The sequence below is a fragment of the Hibiscus syriacus genome, unplaced genomic scaffold (assembly GCF_006381635.1).
Source record: "Hibiscus syriacus cultivar Baekdansim isolate YM2019G1 unplaced genomic scaffold, ASM638163v2 tig00110114_pilon, whole genome shotgun sequence".
Lineage (NCBI taxonomy): Eukaryota > Viridiplantae > Streptophyta > Magnoliopsida > Malvales > Malvaceae > Hibiscus > Hibiscus syriacus.
In genome coordinates this window covers 1,792,730-1,811,163 of record NW_024062594.1, presented here as the reverse complement: position 1 = coordinate 1,811,163, position 18,434 = coordinate 1,792,730, and the positions used below count along the sequence as shown (strand labels likewise).

At 34.1% G+C, this 18,434-nt stretch overlaps 1 protein-coding gene and 1 long non-coding RNA gene across 2 annotated transcripts; one reads left to right on the top strand and one right to left on the bottom strand.

The window, feature by feature from the left end:
• Positions 1 to 538: 538 nt before the first annotated feature.
• On the top strand, positions 539 to 4,784 carry LOC120215273 (ADP-ribosylation factor 2-like). The gene is made up of 7 exons (XM_039212996.1): positions 539 to 650; positions 1,111 to 1,281; positions 3,043 to 3,113; positions 3,275 to 3,394; positions 4,060 to 4,178; positions 4,261 to 4,342; positions 4,744 to 4,784. The coding sequence occupies exons 2-7, from the start codon at positions 1,134 to 1,136 to the stop codon at positions 4,747 to 4,749; spliced, it is 546 nt and encodes a 181-aa protein (XP_039068927.1). The 5' UTR covers positions 539 to 650; positions 1,111 to 1,133; the 3' UTR covers positions 4,750 to 4,784.
• On the bottom strand, positions 1,579 to 15,475 carry LOC120215275. Its single transcript, XR_005524925.1, has 3 exons — positions 15,464 to 15,475; positions 3,170 to 3,179; positions 1,579 to 1,702 (listed from the first exon to the last, which is right to left on the bottom strand). It is a non-coding gene; the product is annotated as an uncharacterized LOC120215275 (long non-coding RNA).
• Between the last annotated feature and the right edge of the window lie 2,959 nt (positions 15,476 to 18,434).

Sequence of the window (18,434 nt, the reverse complement as noted above, 5' to 3'; positions counted from 1 at the left end):
AATGTTGTTTTTCTTAAAATTTGACACAAATTCTAATATATACAGTACATATTATATAATGTGTTTAAACTTTGATCATGTGGATAGAATTATCAAATAATATTGTATGTGATTTGTATATAATTGTAGTTATTTTAAATATATTGAGTAATTTCAACGGTAAAAAAAAATATTATTTACTTAAATATTTCAGATTCATACAATTTCGTCAGCAAAATGTACGTACATTGTCAAGAACTGAAACGATATTATTTTATAATATTAACCAAATACATATTGTCTTAACCACGTGTTAAAATAAATAATCATAAAAATAAATAAAATATGGTAGCCGAGATCACAACCCAAGTACACATGGTAAAACAACTGTGACGTGTCGCTGATTGATTGGAACTAACATGAGAAACTTTATACGCGGCAATTTGGTTATTTTAAAATGACCGGGAAAAGTAGCTGGCCCGGCTCACCGTGCACCCGCGGACCGGATCAGCGGTTCTTGACAACCTTCATCATTTTAAAACCAACCGAATTGTTTATTGCCCCATAGTAAGCTTTGGTCTCGTTTCTCAAAATTCTGTCCGATTCGCTTTTCTTGCGTTCGGTTCAAATTCAAATTTCTCTCCTGCATCCCTCTGCGATTATCTCCAAAGGTAATAGTAGTAATAATAATGATAATAATCTCTATTTTGATTTTTGATCTCGCAAGTGCTGTATGTAAACACTTGGATTTTTTCACTTTGCTTTAGATGTCAGGCTTTGAAACGATTTCATTATCTTTTAGATTTCGTTTTGTTAAGAACGAGTTGTGGCCTGATTTCCTTATTTACTAGTTCATTAAATGGCTTTTGTGTCGAGTTTTGAGAAATTCTTTTGCTTTCCTTTCTGATCTGAATATTCCTCCAATGAACTATTCTAGATCTATTGTTTATATTTGATTTTAAAAGAAAATTCTCGCTGGGGTTTATGGAACTTTCTTCATGGCATTGATTTTTCGCACCTCTGCCTTCAGATTTATTTGATTTGTTGAATTTGAGTATTGATGTATATTTCAGTTTTCTTTGTTTTTTGGTTGGATGGAAGATGATATATGTGAATTTGCATTATATCCAGGGATCAACAGGTAGAGAAGAGAAATGGGACTGACATTCGCAAAGCTTTTCAGCCGGCTTTTTGCCAAGAAGGAGATGCGAATTTTGATGGTTGGCCTTGATGCAGCTGGTAAGACTACTATCTTGTACAAGCTCAAGCTTGGAGAGATTGTCACCACTATTCCCACCATCGGTGAGCGCTCTTATTCCAAATCCTTATTCTTTTTTTTAATCTATGGTTTAGGTGATTATTTCTAAATTTATATTAGCACTGTGTCAATTCTTCTATTCCTATGATTGTTTGCCCTTCATTTGGAAAATGTATGTCTTCAATTTCCATGTACTCCATGGCAAAGACTAGCTTGCAAAGCAGGTAACACCTCTCTCTATTTCTTGTCTTTCTTTTTAGAATTTAGTGTTTTTGGTCCTATGGGACTTATAGTTGCACCTCGAGTGCTGGATTTCATTCCAAGATGGGATCACTTGGCAAGTTGAGCTTGTGATCCAATAAGATGCCTAACTATGTTTATTCCGTCATTAATGTTTTTGTAAGAGGTTTGAAATTGAAAGTCCTCTAAACAAAACATTTACTAACCAAATGCAACCAAAATATTCTCTACAGCCAAAGTGATGGAATAGCATGAATATGCAAAGATCTTTCTTGGGTGTAATCATAAGATAGTAAGAAACACTGTTAGATTAATCTCTATAGTTCCCTATCATGCTCTAAGATCAAGGATTGGCAGAAATCTGCCGTTGGGTTTGAAAAACTAGTGATTTCCTGAAGAAGACTCACCCCCTTTTCTTCTCCTCTTCTGGAGGGCCGAGATGGAATAGAGAAAAAACAGAATGAAACAAGTCAAATTATTGTTATAGAATGGTTGTCGTCTTAGGATTTTGGACCAATGCATTTAATTATTTTTTTGATTTTGTTTGGTACATTAACTTTGAGAGAAAATTACAAATTCCATCACTTAACTTTACTCTTACTCCTATTTTGGTCCTAAAATTATAAAAAAAATTCAATTAAATCACCAAACTTTTTAATTGCTCTTGTTTTGTTTTGTCATCAGTTTCTTCAAGAAGCACGGTTTCTATCAACCTCAGATTAAAAAAATCATTCAAAAGTGCCCTAGTTGCTTTTTTCCGATCTGTTTTATAAGTTTAATTTTAAATCGAATTTGAACTAGAATTGTCATATTGAATTCCCCCCCCCCCGGCGTAAAATTGACAGGTTGGGACTTGGGTTAGTGGAATAGTTTCATGGAATTTGAGTGTGAATCCAGTCCACTGAGATATAGAAGTCTGTAGTTGAATGACGCTGTGTTATGATACAGCAAGAGACGTTTGCAAACAGCCATTGCCATTTGAATTTGAGTGTGAATCCAGTCCACTGAGATATAGAAGTCTGTAGTTGAATGACGCTGTGTTATGATACAGCAAGAGACGTTTGCAAACAGCCATTGCCATTTGCAGAATGTAGATTGTGTCATTAGGTACACCCAACACATTTTGTCAGATTATTCTCTTTTTGTTTCCAATCTTAAGTTCATGCAAGAACTTGTGGATCTTAATAATGTTTTACCGATTAGATTCGTTGAGTCGTTTAGAAGGGTAAAACACGTTTTGTGAGAAATTTTGAGACTTATTGATCTTCAGCAACGACATTCGGCGGTGGCCAATCGTGGTGAGCAGTGGCTGGATTTTGAGTTGGCACCTACGTGGCTAAAAAATTAATAAAAAAAAGTCATGTCAGCACAGAGTTAGAAAGAAAACGGTTGAGTGACCAAAAATTTTCAATGTATAAATTTAGTGATTAGATTGAAACTAAACTTAAGTGATTGAAATAGGAGTGAGGTTAAAGTTGAGTGATGAAATTTGTAATTTACCCCAACTTTTAATGTTTTTGATGCATTGATCCGTGCTCATGATTTGCCATGTATTTCTCATTCAGGATTTAATGTGGAGACTGTGGAATATAAGAACATCAGTTTCACTGTGTGGGATGTTGGTGGTCAGGACAAGGTATGCGTGTTATACTTTGATGTTTAAGCTTTGTTATTCCGTAATATGGAAATAACCTTTTACTTTCTGTCACCGTAATAGTTATGTTTTTTCCCCACATATTCTGATATTTAAATTATGGAAAAACAATAATGTCTAGTTTTTTATTGTTAATTGTGCAGATTCGTCCTTTGTGGAGGCACTACTTCCAAAATACACAGGGTCTCATCTTCGTGGTTGACAGCAACGACAGAGACCGTGTCATTGAGGCCAGGGATGAATTGCATAGAATGTTGAATGAGGTATGGTAGTTACTTTGAAATGGATCAACCTTTGATTTTATAGTTATTGTTTTTGCTTGTGTTTTATTGCTGTCATAACTTACAATCGGCTTTTCAATGCTATTCACTGGCTTCATACAAAATTAAGATTTAGTATCCATACAGAAGGGCAGCCTATTGCTCATGGCTCCTCTATTCTTCCTAAATGTACAATGCCCTACATCCCTAACTCTTTTCAATGACGTCCTTTCTATAACTTGACCCATAAGCAGTTGTGTCAAAATACATCCAACATAAAATGGCATGAGATTTCCATGTTACTTGATCTGTTGATTTCAATGACCATTTCACAACAATGTTCTATTCAGTGAATGCTGTGTTGAAAAATGTGGATTCAAAGAAACAATAGTCTGAAAATACAATTTTTGAAGCAGATGGTTAAATTCAATGTAAACTGTTTGTGTAATTTTTGCTAGTGGTTTTGTTCCAAATATTTATTCACCAAAAGTAGTATGATCACTGTTCTTAAAAGATCATGTTTGATAAATTAAGGAAAATTATTAAATGAAAATGGATGGGTGCTGATATGTCGAAGTTAAATCTACACGACATGAGTTGAGTCTTCTTCTCTTGGTTCAGTGTTGCTGGATTTCATGGTTACCGTGTTTATTTTTATTTATTTTCAGGATGAGCTGCGAGATGCTGTGTTGCTTGTATTTGCTAACAAGCAGGATCTTCCAAATGCAATGAATGCTGCTGAAATAACTGATAAGCTTGGTCTCCATTCCCTTCGACAGCGTCACTGGTAAGCTTTTTTGTTGAGTGTTCCTGCTGTATTGTGCAGTCTTCTTATTCATTGCCACTGGTTTCTTCGGTGGTCTTTTCAGGTATATCCAGAGTACATGTGCAACCTCCGGTGAGGGACTTTATGATGGTCTAGATTGGCTTTCCAACAACATTGCTAACAAAGTAAGAATGCATACTTGATCGAGTGCCACTTTTAAAGCATGAGCTCGGTTTAGAATAAAAATTGAAGTGCTCAGACATTTGGCTAGTAAAAGTTGAGTTTGATTCTCGCGCTTGATTCAAACACTCGATTATCCATGCTTGATTCAAACACGATTATCCATGTTTGTGCTGAAGCTCGAGTTCGAATTGAAGGATTTCAATACTAATTAAAAGTAAAAAAAAAAGCTCAATTAGACTTGTGGGTTAGTTGAGTTTTAAGATGCTTCAATTAGACTTATTCAACAGCTCAAACTACTTGAACTCGACTCAACAATAACGGAGTCGAATTCTATATTCCTCAACCAAATTTGAATAGCATGCCACCCTCTCTTGTTTACTTAAAATGACGTTCGTTTTTGCAGGCCTGAAGCTGTTAAGAAGATTCTTACAATATGAGACCGTCGTATGATTATTATGCCTTTGTTTGCTCTTGGTGATTATGATATTAGTTAGGTACTTATGGCTATATTGTAGCTGGCTGGTTCAATATGTACTACCATTTGGATTTCTTTTCACCGTCTTCTTTATTCTTTTCAATTTATGAATCAGTTTACATTTTCTTGCTATGACTTCACTACCCCATGCTCATACCAGTCTCCCCGGTGGACCGACATCCATTTACGGAAAATTGAGAGGGCAGGTCCCTTTTTCTTAATCAAAGACCAAATGAAACCCAAGCCTCCTTGCAATCTATCACACAAGCACTTGCAATATTTCTTAAAATCTTATTCTGCCTATATGAATTGATATTTTACATGATTAGCTTCTTGTCTTGTAGTCATCTACATTCACTCCCTTTGTTAAATATGTAGGAACGATACTGACGTAAAATTTTCATAAAATTTTAAATGCGAAAATAGATTATACATTAAAATATTTAAATTATACAAAAAAAAATTAGGGGTGGTCGTCCCGCCAATCTCTCCTTAATCCATCTGTTTAGTATCGAAGAGTAAGAAGCATTTCCCACAATCGGAAATGAAATAAATAATATCTTCAATAGTATATTCTCTCTTTAGGCAAAGCATATTCTAAAGTAATATGTGAGAGAGACTAATTTGTGGAATAATATCTTATATATTTAATAGCGTTCAATTTTACCTATTATAAATGAATAATATGTTGTCACAACACAACGAAATAAAATTAGTGAATAAACGATCGTAAAATACATCTCATTGCGAGCTCGTAATACCAAATGTGAGTATTTATTCATGTTTTAAAAAAATGTGTGTATGTATAAACTTATATTTAGTCGTTAATGAGCCATAATAGTCAATGACAAAAAGGCCCTCGTAAAATATATAATGTGCTCGTAAAATATTACTCTTAAATTATTATTATTATTATTTTTCTTTTCAGTCCTTAAAATTTTATCTTGACTAATTTAGATCGACTCGTGTTACACAGCTAGTTTTAATAGGTGAATCTCTCGATGATTTTTTTGAATACGCAAGATTTCGAACTCGAAACCTGCTTAAACTGTAACCCCCTAGACTCAGCCTAGACGTTATGCCCAAATCTAGACGGTCACATATCGCATTTAGAGATTCTTTTCATATTTAAAACAACGTTAAAATCCTTATAACAATATGATATGAAATTTATCTATAATAAGGATTCATACGATAAATTTATATATACATATATCAAAAAACTGTATGAAACATTTACGAAACAAAATACCTGTAATACAGATATATCAAAACGCTAACAAAACATGTGTCATCAAAGTATAACAAAGAGGCATATAGAGATATACAGTAGTACAAAAGTAGGTGTAGTCGATCTTCTTGATACCAAGTCTGCTAGCCTAGTCTACTATTATATGAAAATGTTAAAATTTACGGAATGAGTTAAATCAGTTTATCAAACATGTTTTAAAAACATGAACACTACTCCCATCTGATCACCATAATGTGTACGTTCCCCAGAACCATACACCAACATGTACACCCAATAAGGGTCTACCTGTGCACAAAGCAGAGGAGCCTACGGTAAGGTCTTATCATGTGCACAAAGCAGAGGAGCATGCAGTAAGGACTTACTCTGAGCACAAAATCGAGGAGCCTGAGGTAAGGACTTACCCTAAGCACAAAGCCGAGGAGCCTGCAGTAAGCATTAAGGTCTTACAAGTCATAGACTAGGCCTGAGATACTTCCTCCAATAAAACCCCCAATGACATAAATAACATGTATGTAGTCGAATGAAAATGGTAGTTTAATCCATTAAAACATGAAAATATTTCATTTTCAAAAACCAGATACGAAAATACGGTAACGCAGAGATCATATAAGAAATATACAGTAAATCAGATATTAGATAAATCATGTTCAGAAAAAGTATTGTGTGTTAAAAATATTCAGTATTATCAGAAGTCTCAAGCAATTTAGACAATAGTTGAAAACAATAATGTAACACCAACAGGAAACACACATGTATCGGTCTGAGAAGTCTGATAAGGAAGCCTACTACTGAGTCTGTCGATCATAATTAGTGGCACTGCTAGATTCTACGAATCGGAAAATCCATATCGGAATCCTAATATGAATAATATTAACCTTTATTTAAATAATTTACGAAAACCTATGGGTAACTCTCGTAGAACGCGAATCGAGTGGGTTTGACGAACGAAAAACACCAGACCTAACTAACCCTTGGTTAGGTGAAACATGAGTACTTTCATAAAAAATATCTTCTTGGATCAATTCCATAACCAAATCTTAATTAAATAAGCAAAAATGCTAAAATACTAAGTATTTTTGGGTTAACGGGATCAATTTGGGGTTTCAAGTCATAGTTTGGCAAAACAAACTTCGGAATCGAGCTCAGGACGTCGAAAAAAAAATTAAATATGACTTTTAGAAAATGTTAACTTTTTGGGTTAACGATCAACGGCCGAATTGACCCATTTCCAAGCAGTCCACCAGGCGGTGTACTTCCCCATGCACAGGGGCGGCGCATGGGGTGCGTGCATGGCCTACGGGGGTCGGAAAAATTCTAAAAAAAAGTCCTAAGTGTGTTTTAAGGGGTTTTGAGACACTTACCAAACTCAGTTCACAACATTGAACGGCGGAAAGCTCGATTTTGAAACATTATAAACTTGATATTCCTCAACCCCTCACACGCCGGCGACAACAGATACAAGGACACTGGTGGACTCGAGACGACGCAAGGAATACGATGGTGTAGGAGGTGTAAAACGAAGCAACGATCGACGACGATAAAAGATTTGTTTCTAAAAGAAGAAATATTAAGGAAAGAGGAAATATTAAGGAGAGAGAAAATAAATAATTTGAAACATTTCCTGATTTTGGGTTATATAAACCCTAAAAAAGAAAATAGAATAATCACATTATAGGCCCTCCATCTTTAGTTGCTTTTTGAATCTGGATATGAATTTAATTAAAACTTCACTTTGGTCCCCAAATTAAATTAAACTTCAATTTAGTCCTCGAAAATTTTTTAAGAGAATTTTAGACCCTATTTTAAGGTTTGACATAAACAATATCAAGCCGCTTAAAATAATAACAAATTCAATCAATTGATACATGATAGAGTCACCTTCTAATTGATACTTAAAATATAAATAATATTCGATCTTGCTTATCTTATCTTATACTCGTCTAATAGTCATAAATTAATATAAAATTAAAAGAATTTATCCTATATAACTAGATTCTATCTTATATATACATACATATATTATAGACTCTCTGACCAACTTTTCAAAGAAAATAATAACATAAAAATTAACAAAAAGCAATAAAAGGATAATAATAACAACAATTATAATATTAATTTGAGTTCCATTTATAGATAATTTGAGCATGAATTTATCCCACTCGTTGCTTCTATTTAAAGAGGCCAATGGCTCCATTTACGGCTCAGGAAGTAATAGGTTAATTTCTCCCACTCTCCTCAAAACCTCATCTTCTTAACCCTTCCCCATAAAAATGGCTCTGGTAATGCCCATCGACGGCGTTTCGACCGAGGCTAAGGTTAACCGAAGCTACTCAAGTAATGAAATAAAGCTTTCGTAACATTTTTAGCCGGTAATGGTGATTACATTGTCGCAATCTTGCCCGACGTCTCTGAGGAGCACCCAGAGATTTTGTGATCTCAAGGTTGCATTGTTCGGGAAATCGAACCTATTTATCCGCCTAAGAACCAAGTTCAGTTAGCGATGGCTCATTTTTTCATCAATTACTCCAAGCTTCGCATTTGGAACGTAAGTTGAAGCAAACCAAATTCATATCATTATAAATTGATGATGTGTAAATTAATTCTGGTTGGAAGCGTAGGTGGACATTCAATAATTTTTATAACTCACACTATTATTAATACGAACTAAAATATAAATACGATATAAATACTAGCTACAGGTAGTTTACAAACACAGCTCCGTTATTAAAAATTTATTTCTATCACTCGTATTTATTTCTTTCACTCTTACTCACATGTACATACATTAACAATCTAAACTAAACACACGCACTACATCAAAAGTGTTCTGTAGCGGCATTTTAAGGGAAAACGCCACAACATTTAAGCATATCGTGGTGTTTACAATACAAACGCCACAAAATGATACTTTAGCGGCGTTTTTTAAACAAAACTGTAATAGAGGGTAATTTAGCGGCGTTTATAGCTCAAACGCCGCAATAGAGATGTTTATAGTGATGTTTTTTTAACAAACGCCGTAATAGAGTGGTAATTTAGTGGCGTTTTAAACAAACGCCGCTATAGTGTTGTTTATAGTGGCGTTTTTTCAACAAACGACGCTATAGAGAAGTAATTTCGCGGCGTTTAATAAAAAATGCCGCAATAGTATTATTTATAGTGGCGTTTGTGCAAAAAACGCCGCAAAAATATGAACTACAATGACGTTTTTTAAAAACGTCGCAAAAGGGTCAATATATGCTCCACACTTTTCTCCTGCCTAATCCCTAAAATCATTTCAGTGCTACTTTCCTAAAAGGGATTTCTCTCGTACAACAAAGACCCTCACACAATTACAGCCGACGTCGTTTTTTGTATGTCCCGACGACCAAATTTGCCCTCTCACTAGCGAACAATTATCTCACGATTGCACGGTTTGATCCCTTCTCTCACTATTGAACTTTTTCATTTATTTTTTGTTGGTATTTTGAAAATGGGGAAACCCAGAAAGCTAACATAATGGAGAAATATAATAGCTTTCGAATAGGAAAAGAATATCTATACATATTGTTTTACTAGTTTACTGCTTGGGAGAAGTGTTTTTTTGCTTTCGAATAGAAAAATAATTGCTTTTGAATAGAAAATAATAGCTTTTGAAAACGTGAATTCTATAGGAAGAGAAAGATAAGTTATTCAGTAATAGAAAATATAGTCGGAATGTCCACGTGGCGTCTTTGCTCTGACGATTGATCAAATTATCATTGGGAGGCTATCAGTCCGAACTTACTATCGAAACTCGATGATGACCCGAAAGGCCCTCCTATTACAAAATACCCTTCCATGGCCGATATACTAAGTGAAGGTAATAATTAATCGCTGAAATTTTATGCCACTATATTTTTATTTTGTACTCTAAAATTTCATAGATCGCATGCATGTAGGATGTTCAAAGCTTATTGAGAATGATGATGGAGGAGTGGATAAATACCCGATGTTTAGAACCGAAATTGGTAACTCAGTGGCGTTGAAAGAATCTTCAATTGCAAAAGCAATATCTATCCTCAATGAAGATGATATTGGCTCTACTGATACTCCAAGTAAACGTTTTTATCTTCTATTTAAATTTATTTAATGTTTGCTTCAGTTCCAAAGCCACCTCCAATCAAGTTTCATATTGTAGATTGAAGGTCGTTATCTGTTTCAAGTGAAGCACTGCAGCGAGCAAGGAGTGTTCTCGGTGAACCGGATTTAGGGGATTTATTTGGTGAAATGGATGAAGAGTTTCTCCATATAGAGTTTACACAGAGGAAAAAGTTAACGATGCGTTGTCAAACAAGGAAAACAACTTTCTTACGTTCTTTCCCCACGAAGAAGCAATGAAGAATAAATTCTAGTAAACAATTTGGTGAATACTGTTTATGCATTACTTTAATGTTTCTAAATTTTAATGTATTTTGTTGTTAAGTATTTTTATGCATAACTTTTGTATCCTAAAATTAAATGTATGGTTGTTGGTAATTAGATAAAACTACATGATAGTAACTTTAGTTTATGTAGAGCCTAAATAAAAAATTTAAAATATCAAGTTATAAAATAAAGGTCATTAGCGGCGTTTGTATCAATAAACGCCGCTATATACCTGAGTTTTGCGGCGTTTATATAATAAACGCCGCAATAGGTTATTGTATAGTGGCGTTTTATGAAGAAACGTCGCAAAATATTTTACTTTTCCTGCGTTTTATACAAACGCCGCCATAGCTGTAATCTATAGTGGCGTTTGGTTAATAAACGCCACAAAATATTTATATTTTAGCGACGCTTTTTCAACAAACGCTACAAATATTTACACATTAGCGGCGTTTTTTGTACAAACGCGACAATAGAGTTGAATGATAGAGGCGTTTTACTATAAATGCCGCAATCGAGTTGAACAATAGTGGCTTTTTTTTACCTAAACGCCGCGATATATATGCACTATAGAGGCATTTTGTTTAAAAACGCCGCAATATATCGGCATTATAGAGGCATTTTTTTATAATGTCGTAAACTTAGATTTAAAAAAACCCTAAATTTTCATCTCCCTCTTCATTTTGTAGTTCACTGATGAACCCTAACACCCCCAAATTAAATTTCACCTGCAAACTTAGTTAAAAACTCTAATCTCTTTCTATCAAACTCTCTCATTCTTCATTCTCCTTCGTTCGAGCCATCTTTCCTTTCTATTCAAAACATGTATCATCTCCCGCAATCTTTTGTCGAGAAGGCCCCGACAAATTCATCTTCCACTCCTCAAACCACATAATGGATGGTGAAACCAGTTGCTCCAGACAATAATAAATGTAATTTTCAAGCCTTGTGGTGTTAATGATTTAGTAATATACTGTAATCTTATTCATAAACTGGTATCTTAGAGAAAAAAATTAAAAGGAAAAGAAAATATATGAACCCTTTTCTTTGTTTGGGTGGTTGGGTAGTAAGATTGAGGGTTCACAGACAACAACGAAGCAGACAGCGAAACTTCTTCAATTGGTCATTTCGCAAACTCGAGTGCCTTATACAAACCAGGTTGCCGCTTTGATTCAATCGGTTAAAGCTGTTGGAGAACGTTTAATTGCTGCAAATCTTGTCGGTACGATGACCTTTTCCTTCTGTGTTAATTTGGTTTTGATGTTTAATTCTGAAAATTTGTGGTTTGTATTTGATTTCAGTTTCACTTCTGCCTTGTTGCTTATTAGGAGACTGTTGGCAGATATTGGTTTAGAGCACTGAAACATTCAATGATTATAGGAGTATGTGTAAGAATCGCTGTTTTTAGGACCCTGTCATTATGTGCTCAATTATGTCTCTTTTTTTAGCTAGGAAATGAGAAGAATTTTGCATACACTCGAACTGTAAATGTTTTGTATACACCCAAACTGTAACGTGAACTGAAAATCTTAACCCCATAATATTTCATTTGCGATCTCTTGTACTTTACAATTCTTTTCAACCCAACTAAATAAACTCCATTAAAAAGTGACCAAGTTTTTGGAAAAAGTATTATATTGAACTAATAGTATTTCTTTTAGCTTTGGAATACCTTTGCTTTGGAAAAAGTGTCTCGAGACAAGCATTAGTTGTTAAATTGATTTGTTGAGCTTATTTCTTTTGTTTTTGAGGCGAAAATAGTGAAATTATTGTGTCAAATTTATCAACAGGATTTGTTGTTGTTAAATTATCTTCCTGTGAGTTTACTGTTTGTTTTCATTGTTTGAACACATCACACGTTTGACCCATCTTTTTATATGTAATAATTTTCGTAGGCATTATTGTGTCTCAAGGCTTATTTCTTTATTGGTACTCTTCATAGAGAAGTTATTAGTGAAGTATTGCTTTCCTTAGTCTTCTGCTGGCTCCATCTTTTCTTTTTCTTAGTTCTTATAGGATGTAATTTTTTACTGTTTTTGATGCAATATTTGTGTGTGTGTTGTGTATATATATATGTTCTGTTCAAAGTTATAGGATAAGTTGATATAGGAACACTTAAAATTAGTTTCTTTCTGAAAGTATTTGTTTCCATGAACTTTTATCTTTCCCTGCTTGATACACTGTAATTCAAGCAGTCGTTTCTTTCAAATACCCGTTTCCACTCTCCAATAAACAACAAGCAAATTTATAAAGCATAACCATTGCATTCCCATTTGATTGTTGATGCTCATCTGATATATTCGATTATTATATATAGTTTACCTAGAATAATTAACTACACCAATGAATATAGTTTACCTAGAATAATTAGCTACACTAATGTCGATATTTTCTGCAATAAATAAACCATTTTTTTGGTTTTTTTTGCATAACATGAATGTCTATATTTTCTTTCATATTTTGTTATACACTTTCATCGGTTTGAATTCTCTCTCTAGGTGTTAATTGAGTTGAGCAGCTGGAATTTAATTCGATTGTGAGGAACACTTTTCTCAAGAAACAAAGGTAATATTCTCTCTTTAAGAATGAAACATGAGTTTGTTTAGATATAAATGCATATTGATTTCAATGAAACATCTGTGAAAGTGATTAGTTCTATATTATGTATTTCTATATATGCACCCTTATAATTTTTATAAAATAACAGAGATACAATTGCTCCCATAACATTTTCTAGTTTTAAAGTCTTATAATTTAGGAGTGATTAGTTCTATACTATGCAAATATTAGTATGCACTAAATATGATAGTTTAATGCTTATGTTTAGGTTCTAACTTTTTCTATAATATTAGCATTTAACATTTGAAATTGAAACTCCAGAAATACGAAATGGATAAGACTTGGATGGATTTCTCAAGGGTGAGCTTCGAATATCAAAATGGATTCGAAAACTTTCTAAATTTAGCTTTTCTGAATGCAAGCCAAGAGAATATGATTCTTTGCCCTTGTAAGAACTGTGTTAACATTAAATGGCACATTCGTGAAGTTGTGTATGAGCATCTAGTTATTTTTGGATTTGTTCGAGGGTATAGAAAATGGATCTTTCATGGAGAGTTTTTATCAGATAGATCTGCTTCCACAAGTTATTCGACTTATTCTGCTCCTTCTTACCATCCAACTTTTAGAGAAGATGACATGGAAGGGATGTTACGAGATGCATTTAATATGCACAATAGTCAACCATATGTTACAGAAAATTATTGGCAGACTGATGTTAATGATTCCATTGAGATGGGAAGAATTGAATGCGATGAAGAGCCAAATGGAGAAGCGGCAAAGTTTTACAAGCTGCTGCATGAAATGAATGAACAACTTTATGACGGATCAAAGTTTTCAAAGCTTTCTTTCTGCATTCATCTTTTCCACTTAAAATGCCTGGGAGGGTGGATTGGGAATTCCTTTACACAATTGTTGGAGTTACTAGAAGAAGTGTTTCCTTTTGCAAAAATCCCTCAATCATGCAAAGATATGAAGAAAATGATAAAAGATCTGGGTCTTGGATATGACAAAATTAATAGTTGTCTGAATGATTGTATGTTATATTGGGGTGATCGAAAAAATCAGGAGTCTTGTCATGTATGCGGAAAATCTCGATGGATGAGTAGGGAGGCATAAAATGTTACTGAGGATGAAGCTCAAGCACCATCAAGAAAGAAACCGATCAAGATTCTCCGATATTTTCCTCTCATACCTAGGCTACAAAGATTGTTTATGTCATCCAAGACTTAGATGAAACTATTAGTGATACAACACAATTTTAATGAGTTCGGGAGGACGTTGATGAAGATATTTATGAAAATTGACATTACATAAGACTTTTGTACGATTTTATATCTTCATTTATTTATTTATAATGTTATAACCTTTAACATGTTGTCTTTCAATATATTCATTAATTAATTCGTTTTTTTATTACTCATGTTTGTTTATTATAGATATCATGCTGAGGAGAAAAATAACTGATTTGCGGGTTGTTCGAGCTTCTGAAGACCATGAAGAAAGAAATAACGAGGAATCGAATGCACCTGAGTCTTCTGAAGTTCCTGAAACTGTTGAAGAAGAAGTAGAAATTCAAAGTAATCTTCGAAACATTATTTACTACTTTGTTCATTTTCAAAACTGGCATTTAATAATTTATTATATAGTTGAAAATGCTGGAACACGCAAGACTCGAGGACGTACAAATTTGACTTCCTCCTGGGCATCGTGTCAAAGTTTTAAGAAACGATGTCGGTCAACCTATTGGCCCAGAATCACGTCTTCTAGCAGGTTACTTAGGCATAGTTGGACGTAATGCGAATCTGTTACCGATCAATTACGAGTCATGGAGCGAAATGCCTAATAGTAACAAAAATCAAGCGTTGATTTTGTTAAGGTAATAATGTCATTATAATAGATACTTTATAGAAATTCAATACTAATTTATACTTACGGTGCACACTTATTTTCTGTATAGGAGAAATTTTTTTAGAGGTCTCTGACGATTATGTGAAGTAAGCGTTAGGGAAGAGATGGAGGGACCACAAGAGCTCCTTAAAGAAGAAATACTTCAAGAATAATCTCAGCCTTGAAGAGAAGTTGCAAACAGTCCCATCAGGAATGCTCAGGTATCAATGAGAAGATACAGTCAGATTTTGGAGTTCACAAAAAGGACAGGTATGATGTATTTTTCAGAAATAATTGTAACGAATTTTAAATCATCATTAAAAGTGGTTGTTTGACATTGTAGGACCGAGAGCATGTTGGTGTTGCTAGTAGGCAACAACAAAAGTTTACGCACACGGTTGGATCAAAGAGCTTTGCTTGTATAGCTCATGAGGAGGTATTATAGATTATTGAAATAGTTTTTTGTATTCCATGTACATACTAACTCATAGTAATTATATTATGGTACATTGTAGGAAAATACATCCGGTTCTAAAGTTGGTCGAATCCAACTCTTCGACATGACACATACGAAGAAGGATGGCACTCCTATGACTGCTGACGCTGCAGAAATTATGGTACGTTTATTGGGTAGATGTTTTAAATTTACATGACTTTATTTATATTTGTATCATGCCATTTTTTATTTTAATTAATTATTCACTTTTATTTAGGAAAAATTGAGGGAGAAAAAGGCGGAGCATCATGCTACTGCTTCGAGTCGAGGTATTGTTAATGATGATGACATTGAAAACCAAGCTATTAATGACGTTTTGGGTCCTGAAATATATGGTCGGGTACGCTGTCAAGGATCATTCGTTACTCCCACCAAATATTTTGGATCCATTTCATCACAGTACATGTCATCACAGTCTCGATCTTCCCACCACGAAGTTAGTCGTTTAAAAGAAAAGTTGACTGAGATGGATCAAAAAATGACTAACTTGAAAGTGGAAAATAAAGCAAGGGAAGTAGAGAGCAGCAACAGCGGAAGCAAAGAGAGTAGCAGCGGAAGCAGAGAAAGAAGCAGCGGCAACACAAAGAGAAGCAGCGGCAGCACAGAGAGAAGCAACATATAAGCAGAGATGTGAAGAATTTGAAAAACGACTCAATGATATGATGTTGATGATACAGAAAACACAACCTCAGAATCCACCATTGTAGTCTCGTTTGTGGGCAAAACGCCACTAAACATGAACGCCTACTCCGGCGTTTGTGGGAAACCCCGCAAAATATCAACACCTACTGTGGCGTTTGTAAGTAAAACGCCGCTAAATCTCAACACCTACTGCGATATTTTTAGGAAAAACGTCGCTAAACATCAACACCTACTGTGGCGTCAAAAAATCAACACCTATTGCAGCGTTTTTCTGATAAACGCCTCTAAATAACAACACCTATTGCGGCGTTTTTTGTTCAAAAACACTGTTAGTTTTAGCGGCGCTTTTTACGGCGTTTGCCATAACGTCGTATGTGTTTTAGCGACGCTTAAAAACGCAGTTATAAGTAAAATAAAACGCCTTAAAAAACCTGTTTTGTTGTAGTGATTATATATAATGTTAGAAAACCGACTAATTGAAGCTGCCACTTTCTTCCCGAAAATTCTTTGGAGAAATTTTTCACTTGTTTTGCCGTGATTTACTTTGCAACTTTGTGCCACTAGTTTTGCCATCTCATCGCCACCTTATCTCCTTAGCAATTAATCTTTATCGTATCAATTAAAAATAGTGTCTTTATTAATATATAGTTAATGATTGAACATTTTTATATAAAATAAATAATTAAATATTTTCAATTTATTCAGAACTTGATACACGTGATCTATTTGAATAGAACATGAAATTTAACGATTAGATTATTAAAATATTAATAGTAGAAAATTTATTGAGATATGTAAAATTCATTTAGTTTTACACTAGTATAAGTGAATCTTTTCATTTATATTTTTTTTATAATTTGAATCAAGAAGTCAAATTTAAATACTTATTTGAAAAAAATGTTCAAGTAATAATTCAGATAAAAAAAAAGTTTAAGTATCTAATTGGACAAAAAAATAGGTACCAAATATATATTAAACCTTGAATTATGTGATGCTATTTAACAAATTCAATAAACTATTAAAAGTTTAATTATTTATATATTGTTTAAGAGTGTTTAATGAGTTACCGATGTTTTATTTTTTCTTCTCTGCTAATTATTGTTTTTATATATATAAATGGACAGGATTTCTTGAACATGTTCTTCCAAAATGTGTACAAACCAATCCCTGTCGTGTACAACCTGGTTCTTGCAATGTTATGGCGCCACACAGCCAACGTTGAGCTTCTACAAAGTAAAGGTGGCCCAGCAGCTGTAAGTATTCCTAATTTCCCCCCTCAAATTCATCATTTTTAGCACAATACGTACGTAATTCCTGAATTATTATATATTCATCCTCGGATCTTAAATAATCTCTCTCTTTATTAAACTTGTGTTTATGGAAAACAATGAAAAATATAAGGATCAAAACCCTGGAGGTACACCGGCATGGAAGACAACATGCAGAGAGAGGACATAAAGATGCTAGTGGCCAAATGGTGGGATATTTACTATGTTCCATCTCTAGATTTCGATTCCGGAATCCCGGTTTAGGATGCAGAACAAACAACATTTCCGATCATGGCTTCAATGCCCGATCAGCCTGAAGTTCCTTATGTTCCTGCCCCTACTGCTGCTTAATTAACACTTGAAAAAGTACAGTTGAGTGCAAAACCAAGGCAGCTTAGCTCTGCCAAGATGTTACAGGGTTTCTGCTTATTTACATTAAGCAAAGTTCTTAAAATTTAGCTTCTGGTTTCTACAGTGTTAAGATCGTAAGGTAGCAACCTCCAAGTCAACATTTTTATGTTGTTTAATCAGTACCGTTCCCATCGCTTCTCGATTGATTCCAGTTATCCTTCGTCGTCCCCGTCGCTTCTCGATTAATGCTTGTAATTATCGTTCTCTAGACATATTTATCCTTGTGCTGGTGCAAACTTTTTGCTTAAGGTGGGATTCTAGAACTGTATAAATATATGTTGGTATGTACAAATTGGTTAACTAATAGATTCTGATGGTATAGACAGCTTTTTTGTGAGACAATGTAAATGTATCAACACTTATGCACCTGTAAGATGTTTGGAACACATTCATTTCAGAAAACTATTCAAGGTTAAAATCCTAAACTAGTGAGAACAGGAACTGCAAAGTATGCAACTTGATATTACAGAAATCCAGTACTATTAGTTGTTCTGTTGTGACTTTGATTTGCTCAGATCTCTTACTTGAATGCACTTTAATTCCGATTAAGAAAATTTCTAAAAAATATTATCTTGTAATTAACCTAAACTACTCTCTCTCTATATAATAGCAAACCGCAGGTGAATAATACGATGAAATCAGGGACAATACGAAAGAAAAGGGATTGACCCAATAAAGATAATATCTTTCACCACTGCATAATCTCAAGACAATCGCCACA

What these genes read in the sequence shown, in the direction of transcription:
- LOC120215273 (XM_039212996.1), top strand. Translation starts at nt 1,134, where the DNA reads ATGGGACTGACATTCGCAAAGCTTTTCAGCCGGCTTTTTGCCAAGAAG. An exon ending in TGCATAGAATGTTGAATGAG is followed by an intron (nt 3,395 to 4,059) that starts GTATGGTAGTTA and finishes ATTTATTTTCAG; the next exon opens with GATGAGCTGCGAGATGCTGT. An exon ending in TCCCTTCGACAGCGTCACTG is followed by an intron (nt 4,179 to 4,260) that starts GTAAGCTTTTTT and finishes TGGTCTTTTCAG; the next exon opens with GTATATCCAGAGTACATGTG.